Source organism: Pleurodeles waltl, chromosome 4_2 (genome assembly GCF_031143425.1).
Source record: "Pleurodeles waltl isolate 20211129_DDA chromosome 4_2, aPleWal1.hap1.20221129, whole genome shotgun sequence".
Taxonomy (NCBI): domain Eukaryota; kingdom Metazoa; phylum Chordata; class Amphibia; order Caudata; family Salamandridae; genus Pleurodeles; species Pleurodeles waltl.
The window spans coordinates 141,930,726-141,948,215 of NC_090443.1; the positions used below are offsets into that span (position 1 = coordinate 141,930,726).

The window sequence follows — 17,490 nt, forward strand, 5'->3', positions numbered from 1 at the left end:
ATTCACCACCTTCATTCCGAAAGGCAGTCACATTACACAATTAAGTTTGTTTTTTTCAGGACAGTTCCTGTGAACCGAATAACTCTGCGGTACTGACATTCAACTGGTCTGGGGCGTAAAATTACTTTGCACCCCAAACTCCTGAGTGGCTGGAATGCAGCATTACGGTGATATATAACAAAAATTTATAAATGAAGGAAAGTAATTGAAACACTTCCTACCAACATCAAAACCTGCACCAAGAGCCAACCAAATTGAGACTTGCAGTATGTAAAGTGTGATGTTATTCAAATAAGTAGAATTCAGAATTCAAAATAGGGTGAAAGGGACTGCGATGGACAAGCAATGTAGATCACTAGTTTGATGCATAGGCTTTAAATTGGACGACCCAGAACTTTGAGTGAACAACATCAGGATGGAAGATACGACATATAATGATAGAATCAGACCACGTCACAAGTCCATTCGTTTGGCATATGTTGTTGCACTTACATTACTACTCATAAATGAAATAGACACTGGACGTGTGTCAATATTGTTTAAACTGTTCAGAATAAATTTGAACAATGGTTGTGAATCAAGGTTCAAGCAGTACTTCACATTTACGGACAGAAAAAGAGCACAGGCTGTTTAAGTGATTTCCTTCCTCAGTAAGGATGTTTGCATTGGCTTGCGTGTCCACAGTGGCAAGTCAACATCAATGTATTTATTCATAACATGACTATGCGTAGCATTTGTGAAATCTTTATTACCACAGCACAGCCAGAAAAAAACACTTGAGCATAAGAGAGCGGCACGTTTGCACAAGCATTCATTTATAGTCCGTATTGTGCACGTGTAAGTCCACAGTGAGAAGGCTAAAGGCTAAACTTGTGGAGGAGTGCCACCCACTCACTCAGATCGTTTCATCTGCGCCTGGCCACTGGGTGGGTCACTGGTGGAAGTCTTCACTTTTTCTTGCCGAATCGCTGTGGTACAGCCATGCTCCAGAATTGTGGTACTTTGGAATCCCCACCCCGTAACTGAATGCGCATATCGTCAAAGGAGCTTCCTCTGGTCTCCCGGCCAAACCTATAGTAGGTGTGTGAAAGAGAGGGAGAAAAAGAGATAAGGAAAAAGACAAATTAAGTAGAGTGTCGCACAGACTCCAGGTGTAGACAAGAGAAGCAAGCGTTGAGAGTTCAAGACGCTCCATCATCATTGGTGGACAGATCCTTACATTAAGGAATCAGCCACTGAGAATGCTATTGACAGTTGTAACAGGTGACTTGATTTAATGTATGTTGTTTAACACTGATGAGATAAATAGACAGCTGAAGAGCCATGTTGTGTAAATCTTATTCACATGAGCACAATCACCGATGTTCGCGGCATTGGAGCCCTGGTCATTTGCAGCTTGACACTCAATGGAAAGGGGAAGGTATGTGTTGATGTTCTCTTTAGTGACAGGAAATAGATTCTTATAAAATGTAACTTCCGACTATTAATAATATCGAAGGAATCCCTTGCACTTCGGTAGCTTAACGGGAGATAGGCTAGCCCTCGATTAACCACTGTGTTTGTTCTATTGTATGGTAAACATAACACATTTTTTTAATGCTGTTAACTACTGACAACCGAGAGAGGTTGCGTGTTCACAGACTTTGTGCTAGAGTGTTTTTTTCTGACGTTAGCCATGACCTTTTGATTTTATATAATATACTGAGAGAGGCTTTGGCACATCACTCTTCATCCATTGGTCTGTCAGTGTATCAGCCACATTTTTGTTCCGGCCACAACGTCCATCACGGGGCACAGGAACCGCCCACTTCAGGCACTCTCTTTGAGTAGGCCATTCTGCTCTGCACAGTGCCCACCTATACACATTAAGGTGTTCTCTTGTACAGTTTTACAGGGAGCACTCACAAACACTGGCGAAGTCAAAGGCTGGCAGGCAACACCAGACTAACTGGATTTGCTAATGCTTGCTAGAGTTACTTGCTGTGACAACCATAGCCATACCGTGGTATGACCTCACTACCTGTCAAAACTCCAACAAAGTAAAGAGCCGTGTCTAAAAACGATGACAACAAAGCATGAGCTGTCTGTTGAGTCTGCAAAGAGCCAAAAGCAAGCTGCAGCGAAGCTCGAGATTAATAAGAATCAATATACACTTCCCACCTGCTATTTCAGGTATAATAATGCGTCTAAACGAGAGCTGGCTAGCGCTCTGACTGGAGGGGGAGGACATTGCTGAACTTTAACCACTGCTGTCCCAGCTTTTCTCTCCCATGGATTCACATGCAGTGCATGCAGTGGTATGCCCCCAATACTAGCAGAGAAATTGCAGCTGGATGTTTCAAACTTTTTTTGGGGGGTCCCGTTGTGGAATATATGAAATACCGCCTAGAACATCGCCCATCAGCAATGCAAAACAGCCAAACGCTGCCTTCACAAACTGGCTGTTTATTAAACTGAAACCTGGCATATTTCTATTAATGGCTAAAAAAACTACTCTTGACCAGCAACTGAACTGAAAGCTCAGGGTGTCATTTCAAACAATGTAAAATATCGTCTGTAAAGCCAACACTCGATTACATTTCAAAGCAATACATATTGCAGAGGAGACTTGGGTTCAATGTATCAAAATGTGGCTGCAAAGAGAGATCACAATATGAGTACTGACTTCTTGCTACCCCTATTTTATTTTGCTAACAGGCCTATGCAGTATTAAATTGATTCACAAAATATCAAATTGCAGTTAGTTGTTGAGCTACTTGCCTAATTAATATTTCATAGGCAGGTCGTAATCTGTGATTCCCTGCGAATAGCGGCAAAGGCAGGGAATGTGCCTTGCAAGGGGCAGCAGACCACCATCTATGTCTTCGCATTTTAATACAGACAACTTTTTTTACGGAGTCGGAAAGGGGGACACAAAAAAAATGTTTTCTGTATGTTTTCTGTCTTTAAGAACTTCCGTGACAGCTGGCAGTTGTCCCCTGGACCACAATCTACGACGTCCTTCCTCCACCCCCCGCCAGTGACACCCTGATTACTAAAGGGGATGGGATCCAAAGACAACCCCCTTCCCCATGCAAAACAGTTACCATTCCAAATTGTGTGGTAACCAGTGGGTTGTGACCTGTGGCTTCAATTATGGACTCACACCATTGAAACACACCTTACCAACCTGCAATTTGGAAAGAACAATCAAAACACGCTCCTTCCAAACACCAATTCGGAATTTAGGGCCAGATGTAGGTAGGTTCCAAATTGCGAGTTGGAATTTGCGAGTCCCAGCGACTCGCAAATTGCAACTCGCAATTTGGAATGCAGAAAGGTGTCTCAGACACCTTCTGCGAGTCGCTATGGGGTCGCAAAGACCCACCTCATTAATATTAATGAGGTGGGTCGCAATTTGCGACCCCATAGCGCCTCAGGGCACTCACGGGGATGGAGGCCTGCTGGGAACAGCAGACCTCCATGTCCGTGACTGCTTTTAAATAAAGCAGTTTTTCTTTTTTTTCAAAGTGCAACCCGTTTTCCTTAAAGGAAAACGAGCTGCACTTTGAAAAATAAACCGAAACCTTTTGTTTTTGTATTTTTCAGGGCAGGTAGTGGTCCATTGGACCACTGCCTGCTCTGAAAAATTATTATTTGGTCCAGTCACAAAGGGGAAGGGGTCCCATCCACTTCAAGTGGATGCTAACTGCGAGTCCATTTGTGACCGCTTTTGCGGTCGCAAATGGAATTGCATACCACTGCGACTCGCAAATAGGAAGGGAACACCCCTTCCTATTTGCGACTCGGAAATGCATTTTGTGAGTCGGTTCCGACTCGCAAAATGCATTTCTGCATAGCAAAGACGCTGTTTGCGAGTCGCAAAGTCTTTGCTACATCTGGCCCTTATTTCCACACCCAGTTTGCGATTCGGAAAAACATTTCTGAATTGCAGAGTGGATTGGAGCATAAGATAAAAGTGATTTAGTGGTGACAAACTCTATGATTTAGCAATTCATTGGGTGTGTGACCAGTAAATCACTTAATGCATCTGCCTCTATTTCCCTAAAAGCATTTTCTGACCTAATACTGCAAAGTCTTAAAGCATTTACTAACCTTAAACTGCCATGCAGACTCAAGACTGCAAGTTGCTGGGGCAATGAGAATGCACACACAAGGAATATTGAGAGAGCATGTCTATCATTCGGGATCACATATGTTGCAGACTCAAATGCCTTGCCTGGAAATACAAGGGGATCCCTCGTGCATCCCGTCAGAAAGTGAGCCCAAACGTTTGTGAAACCGTTGTTGCCTTCTACTTATCTAGTCATCTAAAGTCACCATTATATGTGGATATCATGAAGAGTTCAGCAGTCTAGATCCTTGCTGTGCTCTGTTTATGAAGGCTTACGCTCAAGTGTGTGTCCATCATCCTACAGCACAATTCCTGGTAGGTGGCAAGGAGTGTTAGTGATATGTAATCCCAACGTCCATATTCATAAAGGTTTTAGGTGATTATTTCAGGTCAGATTAAAGACTCAGTCAGTGTTAATCAATGATTCAAAGTTACATTCCGGGCCCGTGGCAACAGTCATTTTCACTCACAGCATGTAGCATAAAGTTTCTATAAATTGATTCAATTCAAGGACAGAGGTGATTGGTTTCATTTTATCTGCTGATCTTTACCACTGTAGCGTAAAACGGACTGGAGACACAGATAAATATATAATTTCAGATATCAACCGCTATTCAAGTACTTCAAACCCTAATAATGAGAATACCACTTCCTGCCACACGTCGATGTTTGATCTAGGGGCTTTAAATTACTTACATTTACATTACTCACATTTATAAAAGTGATGAACAAAGGATGGGCAATAGGGTAAGAGGTACACGACTAAATATAACCACTCTAGATGTGGTAGACCACTGATTTCATAGATACTCTCCTTTTGGGGGATTTGAAGCAGATCGGTATAGACCAGGGTCCATCATGCATCTAAAAAAAAAGAACCACAGAGAGAAGTAAGCAGGGACGGTTGCAAAAAGTTTGATTCTCTGGCTAAAGAGGCCTCAGAAAGGCCAGAATTTATAGAATTGTCCTGAGTCAGAGAAGATGCCTGGTCACTGGGAAGGGCTTCTCTTTCACCAGTTTTTATCTTTAAATAATTTGTCCTCTGAAGTGAAACTACCTTTTCAATTACAAATTTCAAGAAAGCGAGTTTATGTCATGTTTTTCTCAAATTAAAAAAAAACATCTTTCGAAATTTTTAGGTTTTGATCGACAGACAGCATTAACTGTCTACTGTGAAATACCTCTTGTCTATAATACAACAAGCATCTGCAATGCTATAGGTCTCACATTTGCTTGGTCAACTCAGCCCCATAATTTGGTCCTCTCTGCCACATAATTCCAGTGGCCCAGCATATAACTAAAACACTCCCATTTACCTTGTTCCTCTATCTGCAGCAAAAAATTAAAATACTGCCATATTTATTATATTAGTGTTTTGGGGTCCAGCCCCCCAACCTAGTGTGAGGCCGGGAGATGACCTAGACAGAAAGAGCACGTCATGTGTTGAGTTATGGGCACAAATGTTTTTTAAAAGGAATGCCCTGAAAAGCATTATGAGGCGAGTTTCCGAGTGCAGAGAATATTGTAGTATCTTGACTGTAATGCTCAGAACAGCCCCTAGAGGGCAGCACTATAAAAATAACATTTGTAAGAAACATGGTCATGTAGCCATATAGTCAGCCATTAGACGGCATAACCACGTGAAAACAGAATGGCAGAATGTAATGCAGTGCAACCATATATTTAGCCCCTAGAGGGTGTAGTGCATTACACATTTTCAGGCCTGGCAGGCCTACTACAACAATATTATGAACAAGGCCCTTAAAACACAAATAACTCCCAGCTGTGAAACAAAAGTTCCAGCTATGAGAGAATTTTAAAACATACTGACTGGTGGGAAGGGTTATTATTTTGGAGTCCCCCCATCCTAGTTTGGGGACCCAGAGATGCTCTTGACAGAAAGAGTGCTTTGTGCTGAACATTTTAATGGTGGTCCCATTGTCGTAGGGCCACCAGCCGCGAGTTATAGGCAAAATATTTTGTAAAAAGAATGTCCGCAAAGCATTATGGGGCGATTTTACAAGTGCAGGGAATATTGTAGTATCTTGACTGTAATGCTCAGAACAGCCCCTAGAGTACACCATGTAAAAATAGCATTTGTAAGAAACATGGTCATGTAACCGTACAGTCAGCCCCTAGAGGACATAGCAACATAAAAACTGAATGGCAGAAACTAATGCAGTGTAACCATATATTTAGCCCCTAGAGGGCATAGTGACTTACACATTTTCAGGCCTACTGCAATATTATTACAAAGAAGGCCCTTAAAACACAAATTACTTCCAGCTGTAAAACAAAAGTTCCAGCCATGAGGGAACTTGAAAAGACATTGAACAGTGGGAGAGATTACTATTTTGGGGTTTCCCCCAACCTAGTGTGGGGACCCAGAGACAGAGATTGTGTCATGCTTAACGGTTTGGTGGTAGCCCTATTGTCATCGGACCACCAGAGGCTGAGTTATGGGCAAAAATGTTTTTAAAAAAGAAATGCCCCGCAAAGCATTATGGGGAGAGTTTCCCTGAGTACAGTGAATATTGTAGTATTAGCTCTCCCGCTGTGCCAGGAGAGCCGCGTTGGGGATTTCTGTGTTTTTTTCCGTTTTAAATGCTCCAGTTTGTATACTTTTCAACTGTTAATCTTGTAGGTAAATGGTACTCATGTAAAGCGCTCCTTAGTTCGAGGTCACACTATATGAAAGTTCACATAGTCATGTAAAGTGCTCCTCCGATCGAGTTTGCACTATATGAACCTTTAAAAGAAAACAACAAAAAAAACCTCCCTTCCAGTTTGCAGCTTTTTTGCACAGACACCACAAAGAAACAGCGGCATGTCCAAAACAAGGAAGAGAAAGAAGCATACGTCCATGCAGAGCGAAGCGTTGAGGCAAAAGAAAATAGTGCGCAACATTAAGATATATGGCTTATCGTGCAATAATCCAAGTAACAGGATCAGTCTTCAAGGTGGTAACAAAGCAGCCTCAAGATGGGACAAACGTAAAGCATTTACTACAAAATCAAGGGTATTTTGAAAGGCAGGCCAAGGAACGAATGAAAGTGATGGGTGTGAGATGGGAGTGGGGCAAATGTATATTACACCATGCCAATAGAGAGCGCTTGTGCGCTTGGCTAGGCTCAACCTAAACAGAGTGGGTTTTGTATCTGCTCCTTGCTTATGACTGAAAGCCGATTGTGTCCATCTCAGATCCTTTCTCCTTATTCAGTGGCTTTCCTCACTCTTCTTGTGTCTGTCCCGCACATAGAGTATAGCTGCAGACTATGGTCCTGATTAGTCGACTTGTATTCTTGCACTGCTGAGAAGTGATGATTTTTTATTTATTTGTGTTTTAGTGTTCATTGGAGTGCACTGCTTTCCTCTCTCTCATCCCCACCCCAGCCTTCTATTTTAATTTTTAATTCTTTATTCTAGAGTCTGGCAGCTTCACACTGCCAACTTCAGCTAACGTTTTGCAACCTCATCCCCAGTCACTATTCAACCCATCTCCCCCTCCCTAGCTTCATATATATATTTTTTCGTTATGCGAGGGCGTAGCTACTACCCACTACCCACTACTAATAGACGTTCGCGTTTGCACGGCTTCCACCCTTTGCCTTCATGTTAACTTCCCAACCCCTTCATGTCTCCTGCTCCCTGTGTTTCTCACAATCCCCCACCCTCACTCCTAATCTTATTTCTCTCTCTCTCTTTTGTTATCTTTATGAATGCCTAGTGGCTGTAAGCTTTTTTTAATTGACCATTCCAAAAAGTCTGTTGACTACTTTAGAATGTTAAATAAAAAAAAAACTGCAGGCAGTGCGTCCGTATGCATAAGCATGCATGATGGCCATCTATTAATGAAATTAATTTTGCAGAAAAAAAAGTGTTACACATGGCCACCAAAAGTGTTCATGCTTGAAGGCAGCATTCTTCGAATGGTTTTCTTGAACCAAAATTAAATTCATTCAAAGAAGGCTGGTGGCCTGCATGTGCACACATGACAGCTATCAGTTTGGAAATAGAAAACATTGGCAGATTTCATAGGCGTGACCTACTGGCGTTGACAATGTTTGTTTGGTAATGTACGCAAGGGCACTACCAAATGACAATCTGACGATGCGGATAGTCTACCAAAATTTCAAGTTCTTAATATACACAGGCAGTTAATGTAGACTCCACCATATAGATTACCGCTTTGTCATCAAGTTACAGGCATGTGATGTTAAAAATAGTAAATATATGCTTCTCTATTCATGCTTACTTTGACAACAGGCTGGTGGCTGAAATTCCAGAGTTGATATAATTGCGGGTTGATAGTATGGCCTCATGAACAATGGCATCACATGTCACAGTGTGAGTCTAACAGGAAGTAACTGTTCATCTTGTATCCCAAATTTGGCCTTCATCTTTATACATCATAAGGGCCACACTCCATTCAGGAGGTCATGGGGGAGGAAGGGGCTACTTAGCCCCAACAGTGAGGGTTGAGGTCTTATGCCACTGCTGTCCTGGGGCCTATCTTACTTAGCTCTGCAAATACAGCTAAGTACAACCATTTCCACACTTGGCTTCACTGGTTGAGAGGGTGAGAAGTCACAGGCTTCTAAGTAAGGTTAGTGTAGGGGTACTCAAGCATCAATTCAACCTCCCCAGCAGCACAATAAGATCAATGACCAGCCCAGTGTTTCTCTTTGTAGAAAAGAAAAGTACTTTATTAAAGAGAAAAGAAAGAATTTCACTACACATTCAATAATACATGAATACCTGATTCACATGTGAGAGTCTGTGCTTTTAGGGGCCTCTAACGACTAATCCAATTACCCCAGCCACCTGTCTCTTCAAGGGTTCCCCCATTTTTCTGGATTCCACCTCTCAGGTCCAGAGTGTGGATTAAGGCTTATAGCTGCATCTCCTACTCCCACTCCCCCTATGGTCCTATCACTCAGTCTCTGGGGTCTAGGCCGGCTAAGTCTCTCACCCAGTTTGCAGGAGCTGCATGAGGCTAAGCTCAGCCACTCTGCAGCAGCAGGAGCTTGTAGCAAGAAACTTCCAGATAGCACACAATAGTCTTCCAGGGAGCCTCAAAGTACAGATAGTTGTCCAGTAAACCTCATTGTCTAATCCTTACCCAAAAACGATAGAACTGTTGGAGGCCAAGGATAAATAATGGGTTGTAACATGCCCCAGTGCTTTTAACCATGCACCTAGTTACCACATTTAGGGCCATATGTACGAACACATTTTCCCATTGACACAGAATGTGAAAAATCCTTTGCTACATCTGGCCATTAGTGAAGTATGGATTTTTTAAGCACATTTTTAAACTATTACACAACAGAGAATTCTGGATGTTCTTTATGAGCAGAGGACCAGCGTTTGCGCAGGGACATGAGACAAATAAACTACATGACACTGATTAGTATCAATAGTATTCATTAGCTAGTGAGCATGGTTGACTGTAGGACAATCCCTCATCCCTGCACAGACAGAAGTGCACCTATGATTAGAAACCCACGCCTCTTGCTGGGGTCCCAATCTCTTGCTTACGATAGGTGTCTCCTACTTTTACAGCATAGTAGCCACAGCTGTTCACTGCTGCTAAGGTTTGCACCCGGAGTACACTCTGCTGAACTAGGCAGTGGCTGATCTGAAACCATTTTGCTTTGGGATACTGAACACGGAGTTACAATTATAGTGTACGCAGGATGTTGGCGCAGGGGCTGCGTATGTTGATAGACTGCGTCAGCGAAGGGCACCCCTGTCTCTTCTTTCCCACTTGCTCATTCCTTGTGTTGATGATAGCAGATAAACGAATGCATACAGGTGTCCAAAATGAAAGAACTAAGGCATCATATGTAGATGACAATTTCGGGATACACCGTATACGTTTAGATAACCTGTTTGGTGAATAACATTTATGGCTTGCCATTTTTTTCCCTTTGAAAACACTGGCTTTTTTAATCAATATGAAACTCTGCATAGGACAGTATTTTAGGGCGATCATGCAATGTGTATTCGTGTGTGGCCACTCAGTTATGTCCACAGGCGTCTCTGTGGCCACTTCAGTGCGGATTTTGTTACCTTTGTGGTTGGAAGAGGAAGGATGGGTTCCGAGCTTCTCTCTGAGAGGAGTGGAGCAGTGACCGCATCAGGCTGTTCAGAAGCCGTTCCTCAGACTGGGACCTAAAGCTGTGCTCCTCGCCATCCTGTTGCAAATAACAGAATCGCACAAAACAAGCAGAAATTATTTTCTATTTCCAAATTAATTTTAGGTAATATTTAAAAAATCCACAAAACAGTGCTAAACAGAATTAATGCATTCCAGTAAACAGAACTGAACAGTGTCCTTGTAACTCAGGTAATCTGACAGGGAAGCATTTGCACATGCCAGGAAACGTGTAGAGCAGTAGCTCCATGTCTCTTACACATGGCTATGCAGCATTCCTGCATCGCACAAAACTCCTAAGCAAGAAATACTGCATCTCAGGAAACGGCTGGGCAGCACTCCTTCACCCCGGCCGGTATTCATGCTTCAGAGCAGAAAAGCATTGCACCACATCCCAAAACCGTAGGCGTGCGTTCGCTTATCCTAGACAGCAGCGCTGGTCAGTTTTCCTGTGACCCAGAAACAAGGCAGGGCAGTATTCCTGTATCCCACAAAACAGTATTGGCCTGTAGTTATGCTAGCGCGCAAAACAGAACTGGCTATCATTACTGGACGGCTGAAAACGGGGCGAGTCGCAATCCAGAAACATAGTCGGCTACAGTTCTGCACGGTAATGATGTACGCCAGATGCACTGTTTTCCAGTAGCAGAATAGAAAAACTCAACAATACATTACTAAACCGTGCAGCAGGTAAATGTGTAAAACCACAGACACTTCTTTCATATCACGAGATAACACGAGTCTTTACTGAACTACTATTTCAACTGATTCAGCGCATATCCAGATTCCTACCATGCATGAATATGTAGGCCATGTGACGCACTACAAACGGAACGGGGAAATCTCACCCATATACAGGTCAGGTAGCTCTAACGTACTCGCAGGGCACTATCTGGATGTAACCATAATTGCTGAGAGAATTCAAAGTGTTTCTGTAACTACATACTAACAACGCACAGCTCTAACAGCGAACAGGGTAACTATGACGGAACCATTTAAGGGTGAAGAGACAAGGTACCCCTAACACAAGGCCTAAGATTAGTATAAGACATGATGTAGTTTTGTGCAGGGCTATGCGAAATTTTTGTAAACTGCCGTAATTTCATGTTACTCTTGCTACATGAAATTCCTGAAATTATCCCCTCATTTGCAGTAAATATTTACCGCAAATGTACCATTTGTGGTATAAATTTACCACCAACCCATGAGAACAATGCGTACAGCAGAACGTGAGCAACTTTTGTTTGTAGTGCTTTTGTTTTATTTTTTGCACTTCATTTAAGCCCATAATGCATCTTCGCCTCAAACCTAGATGTGAAACGGTAGTTTGCTCTAAAATACAGAACCAAGGGCCAGATGTATCAAAGGGTTTTACTCATTCTGTGTCTATAGGAAAATGTGTTCATACATATGCCCCCAAATACCAGTTTTCCATTTCACGATTTGTTCATAATTTCCCATAATTACATCACTCCAAAATATGCAAAACATCCCACACACCTGGTTTCCTTGCCTACTAAATTCATAGAACGTCAAGGTAAATTTCCATACTTTGGGTGCATTTGGCTATAAATTGTCCCTTACAACAGTTACCCGTGCCCCTTACCAAAACATGGTGTCACAATGTACTAAGAAGTGATAGCAGAGAGATTCCTTACTGGGATATGCTGAGCAAATGACTAAATTCCTAGGCATAAGGTTGTGTAAAAGATAGTTCTCCTTCATCGTATCTTCAAGTAGTATTTGATTTGTTCTGGTGGAGTTTTGATAATGTCTTATTCTATTATGGCAGCTGGCATTGTGTTATCAGAATTGAAATGTATTAAGTTATAACAAGCTACTTCTGAAGTCAGAACTGACAAGGTACAACAGAATTAGGGCGAGGAAAATAAAAGGATAGAGCAACTGGACACTATGGTAAAAACGAATAAAACGATAGTACCATAAACTGCCTGAGCCTATAAATTAAGCTAAGTTATATCTCCATTTCTTTCATTTTGGAGACAAGCACTCGGGGCATCCAAGTTAAAAGAAAAAAAAGCATTGGCAAAGCCAATAGGTTTTACTTATGGGCGAGCTATTGCCTTTGGCAATCAGGTAGGGGTGTTGAACGGGATGGCGGGGTGTAAAAAACAAGCACTGGCAAAGCCAATAGGTCTCTCTTATGGGTGACCTATTGCCTTTGGCTATCGGGTGGGGGTGGCGAACGGGAGGGCAAGTGGGGGTGGTGAACAGGAGGGCGGGTGTGTATTGTGAATGGGAGGGCGGGTGGTGGTGGAGAATGAGAGGGCAGGTTGGGGTTGTGAACGGGAGTGCGACAGGGTGGTGAATGGGAGGGCAGAAGGGGTGGTTAATAGGACTCTGTTCTCCCTGTGCCTATTAAAAAAAAAGGGTTTTTCCTGCCCCTGGTACCTGCACCTTTACACTTGGCTGTCTGAATTTGTTCTGCACGCTCATCTGAGAAGTGAATGGGGAAGGGACTTTGTGTCGGCTGATCCATTTCAAATCCATGCACTGGCTTCATCGGGATCCCAATAAGAAGACGATGGGATGTTTCTAATATGGCAGGCAGATGCAATTATCAAGCTTCAAACGGCCTGGACACAGATGACAGGTTCTGCTGCTACTTGTGCCCTTCACATGTACATAAGCATGCACGTGCATGTGTGTTTGTGGGCCTGTGCCTGTACTGCTGCGTGTTTATGTGTGCGCACGTATGTGCTTGTATGTCTATGAGTTGTATTTTGGAGTGAGAGCCCCCTGTGCATTTGTAATTGTATCCGTATGTGTGCCCATCAGGTTCTGTGGAAAAAGGGGTAGTCAGTGAGATGCAAAAAAATACATATTAAACATGTGCTTTTTACTCTGACTGCCTTTGTATATGAAAGAGCACAGCTTCCGCTACCACCGCCTTAGATATTGGTGTAGACTTTCCCCATGCAAAACACATTATTAGTTACAAGATTGCTTTGAAGTTGAAGGTGCGGGGCGGGAGGGCGTTTAGGAGCCAAAATGGATCTGCAGCAGCTTTGTGCTGCCCACTCCATGCAGAAAGCCTCCTAGCCGGCCCATGCCACAGAAGGATGAGAATGCGATAAGGAGAAGATCCCACCTGCCGGCTGCTGGGGGAGGGGGCGCTGTCTGCACCGTCCGAAGCACTATGCAGCTCATGTCTACAGAGAGATAAAGATGTGGTGCGTGTGATCATGCCTGCAAAGGCATCTGCCTTATGACTCAGGAGTGCCCAGAGACATGTCAAGAATGAGAAAGTGGAATCCGAGTCAGCACCATGCGCGAGGCACCGAGCAAGTAACTGATATTGCTTGGTGGGGACGGTATACAGCGCCAGAGAACCCCTCCTCCCCTCCCACCGTCCAATGGAGTGGGGTGTGTGGGGAATTACAATGAATGGGAGACGCGCATTTGCCCCATTAAGGTATTACTAACATTACTGTAGAAGTCTGGATGTACTGTGATAGCGCCTCTGCCATTGTGCACTTTTAGTAATGCTGCATGCTTAGCTTGCTTCTTGTACTCAGCACTGGAACACCGAAGAGCTAGACAACAAATGTAGGAAGTCAGACTGTGCAGAATGATCATGCAGTTTATTTGATATATTACATAGTGATTAACAGCCTGACCGATCAAACCACTAGTGAACTGTGGAATGTTAAAAAAATAAGGACAGGTGCCTTTGCATCGGCATATTTAGCAAGCAAGATCCGCCACTGACAACAAGCAGAGGAGAGGTTAATGATTTGGAAAGCTGAGATGCTGAGCGCAAGAAATGGAATTGAAAAACGCAAAAGTGTAAAAGCAGGCACAATGTCAATGACCTCTCTGTCTCTCGCAGCACTCCCAGCCCCCCTCTGCACTATCCTGATGTATGGTGAGGTCACAGGCATAGCGTGTGGAAAGTAAATAAACACAACATCCCTGCCTGGAGCATGTCTAGATTGTAGCACGCGCCAGGAGCCCCCAGGCAAATCTGAGACGAAAAAAGATGACGCCTGCATTCACCGAGCTGCACATCAAGACAGCTGGTCTTTCTCGGCTTGCAAGGCTCTGGGAGGGAGATGTTGCAATAAAATTTGAGAATCTTTGGCCTGAAGCACCCACAGTGTAACAGGAGCAACAAAGAAATTATAAAGTAGTCCCTCAAAGCAAGATATAAAGAACTAAAGTTGAAGAATATAGCCTCTGCTCCCTAGAAGGAGCGAAAGAGAAAAGGAGGGACAAAGAGACAGGACTAACCACTAGGAAGAAAAGATGTTTAAAGGACACTGAAACAAGCAAATGAGAAACAGGGGGATGGATTTAGGCCCACAGAGATGTATACTAAAGTATACTTGAGGTCATACACTTACGCTTTACCTAAAAACCAAAACAACAAATCCAAGATATCCGGCCCACCTTTTAACATCTATTGAGAGCTAACTATGGTTTGGGATTTTATAGTAATTGGTACATTTGAGTGGAGTAGAGGAGGGAAAGAAAAATCTACAAGTAGCACAAGCTGCAGCTGTGTGCTGCAGCAGTGTACACTACACTTACAAATAAGAAATGGGTATAGCACAGACAGTAGTGTAAGATTCTGTACTACTGACATACCAGTGGTGCACGGCTCTCACACAACGACAAGCAGAGCATCTGCAGCAGTAATGTACCTTTGCCTCATAGGTGCCGCATAGTGACCACCACGCACACATAACAGAGCAAGGGCAGTTGCAGTGCAAGTATCACAGTCCCTGACGCGGATGGAACACTTGAAGCAGCAATGCAAACAATCTTTACATTGGCAGAAAAGCAGAGCAAAGCAAAGGAACCAGCAGCAGTGTAGGGTCCTATGACAGAGGCAGAACAAATACAGTTTGAAAAGCCCTGTGTCAAAGTCTATAAAGTAGAGAATAGACGCAGCAAAAGTGCAATCTTCACTTAAACATTAGAAATAGCTACATTGCACGCAGCAGCGGCGAAAACGTCTAACAAACAAAGCATTCACAGGCATCAGCTGTGCCAGCTCCACTTACACCTACAGATCAGGTACACATGTGCAGCACTGCACAAGCTCCCCTTATATCTGAGGAACAGGGGTGCTTGCTAAGTTCGCGGTACCAGTGACACTTCTAAGGAGAGCTTGTAAAGTTGGCTGTTGCGTGCACTGTACCAGTCCAGAAGGAGTAAAGAAAGTTTTCACAGAAGCTGCACACGCTTACTTTTGCCTGTCCTGACGACCTTATAGCCTTTGCCCACACTGTACCCATTTTGCATGCATGTGCAACGGTAGGGCAATTTCAGTTGAAGTCTGCACTGGAGGTACAGCGTGTGCAACACACGTGCAAGCTTCCTTTGTTCCTACAGAATACGTAGCCCAAAAGCAACAGATATCCTAGCTCTCCGTACACATGCACAACAGGAACAGTGTGTTCGATAACTCCACACGCTCCACATACAGCATCAGCTAATGAAGCGCACATAAAGTCGTTGTGCAAGCTCCACTTACACATGCGGGACAAGTGTACGGCTGCGCAGCAGCTCATGTTTCCACTACACACAACACATCATGCGGAACACAGATGTAGTGCAATATTGCTTAAAACACAGAACCGACGCAAAGACCGTCAACAATTGAAACACTGCCCCTGACCTGAACCCAAAACTGCTGCCAAGAGACCACAGCGTTAGATAACTAAACAGGAAGGTAGAAGGCGAGACTCGTGTCCTAAGTTTGTCTCAGTAGACTAACCCCGGGCTCAAGTAACACCCTCACCAGCGCCGGGAGCACCTTGTCTGTGTAGCGGTCTGGTTCCTCCTGGTAGAGCTCCTTGGAGCTGGCGTCGCTGTCCAGGCCTTGCGCCTTCATCAAGCCCCCGAGGAGGCAGACCAACACCACGACAGACCGGGGGTCCATGTCTGGCAACAAGCTTCACCTGTCAACTCACCAAGCGAATGCAGGTGGAGGCGGCGGCCCGTTTATATAGCCCGGTCCGCCCAAGTGAGGCGCGCGGCGGCTGAGCCGGGCTGCCTCGTGGCGCCTAAGGGAGCGGACCCTGCACCGGGCTGGGTCCCCGGAGAGCCGCCTGCCGCGCGCGCTCGCGCCTTATTGCGAGGATAAATCTGCGCAAATGGAGCACTAAGCCCCTCTCAGGCGTGGCGCCTAATTGAGGGAGATTCGTCATATGCGTCCCCGTGGGGGTACAGCGGAGGAGATTTCGAAGGCAGCTTCAGGACGGGAGCGGTCCCCTTGACGCCCCCAAGCTCATCCGCCGTCCCCCAGGCCCATCTCGTGCCTTTCAAACAAACACTTTACCTGACACAAGAACCATTAAAGATGACACACATTAATGCATTCTATTAACCTGAGTTTCAACATAGGTTTCTTAGATGGTAAGTAATCAAAGCCTGTACAACCCCCTCATGTTTCCTATCGACCTTTCGATCACAAATTCCCACTCTTGAATTACTTTTATCCCACCCTTTTAACCAATGAATTTCACCTCTGCCCCCTTGCAATCTTTACTTCCACACTTCTTTCCACATTTCCAGGACGTCAAGTTTACAGTAAAACCCTAATAAGATACTGCTATATGAATTTAAAGACGGGATTTGTACCCACATCTTTAACATTCGCCTCTGTCTCAAATTTGACTTTTTTAAATCTTTATACTACGTGCCAAAAAACTGTTTTCCATGGCCACATCAAGTCCACAGAGAATGTCAAAACCTCAGTCTAGTGTGTTCAGCTAATATTCAACATAGCCTTTTGCTAGAGAAACAACTGTGCCCATCGTAATGATGGTGTTCCCTTCAGCATTCATATTGTTTACAAAGGCTACAGTGTCGATAATTGTGGCACTCATAAAGTCAGCAAGTGCCAACATTCATAGTGCCAACAATTCCTAGCGGCAACAGTGGCCATTAATGCCGACATTCCTTTTAGGCGGGGAAGTATCAGTGTCCTTAGAATGACAGTGCTCAAAAATGCTGCTCTCTTAAGTTCCCATACATATCAGCGGCTACATCACCAGTTTTTAAAAGTGCCAATGTCTCATGCTCAAAAAGGCTAATATCCAGTCACTATCATTTGCACATAATTTGAGGATTAAGAGAATTTAGACTGAGTAAGGCACCCAGCAAACATTACAAAGCACTACCATGTCAAACCCGGCGTACCCCTCAAACCTTAATGGAGGGAGTAGTTTGACAAAAGAGTGTG

At 44.0% G+C, this 17,490-nt stretch overlaps 1 protein-coding gene across 2 annotated transcripts; it reads right to left on the minus strand.

The window, feature by feature from the left end:
• Nucleotides 1-729: 729 nt before the first annotated feature.
• On the minus strand, nucleotides 730-16,225 carry NPFF (neuropeptide FF-amide peptide precursor). Of its 2 annotated transcripts, none has more exons than XM_069233326.1 (3): nucleotides 16,060-16,225; nucleotides 10,190-10,314; nucleotides 730-1,071 (listed from the first exon to the last, which is right to left on the minus strand). In XM_069233326.1, the coding sequence occupies exons 1-3, from the start codon at nucleotides 16,183-16,185 to the stop codon at nucleotides 948-950; spliced, it is 375 nt and encodes a 124-aa protein (XP_069089427.1). In that variant the 5' UTR covers nucleotides 16,186-16,225; the 3' UTR covers nucleotides 730-947. The 2 variants fall into 2 exon arrangements, with proteins under 2 accessions (XP_069089427.1, XP_069089426.1); XM_069233325.1 differs by having other exon boundaries at nucleotides 771-1,071; nucleotides 16,045-16,206.
• Between the last annotated feature and the right edge of the window lie 1,265 nt (nucleotides 16,226-17,490).

Coding starts and splice junctions, on each gene's coding strand:
- NPFF (XM_069233325.1), bottom strand. CDS start 16,185: ATGGACCCCCGGTCTGTCGTGGTGTTGGTCTGCCTCCTCGGGGGCTTG. Junction 10,315..16,044: donor ACAAGGTGCTCCCGGCGCTG/GTGAGGGTGTTA, acceptor TATTTGCAACAG/GATGGCGAGGAGCACAGCTT. Junction 1,072..10,189: donor TTCCTCTTCCAACCACAAAG/GTAACAAAATCC, acceptor CACCTACTATAG/GTTTGGCCGGGAGACCAGAG.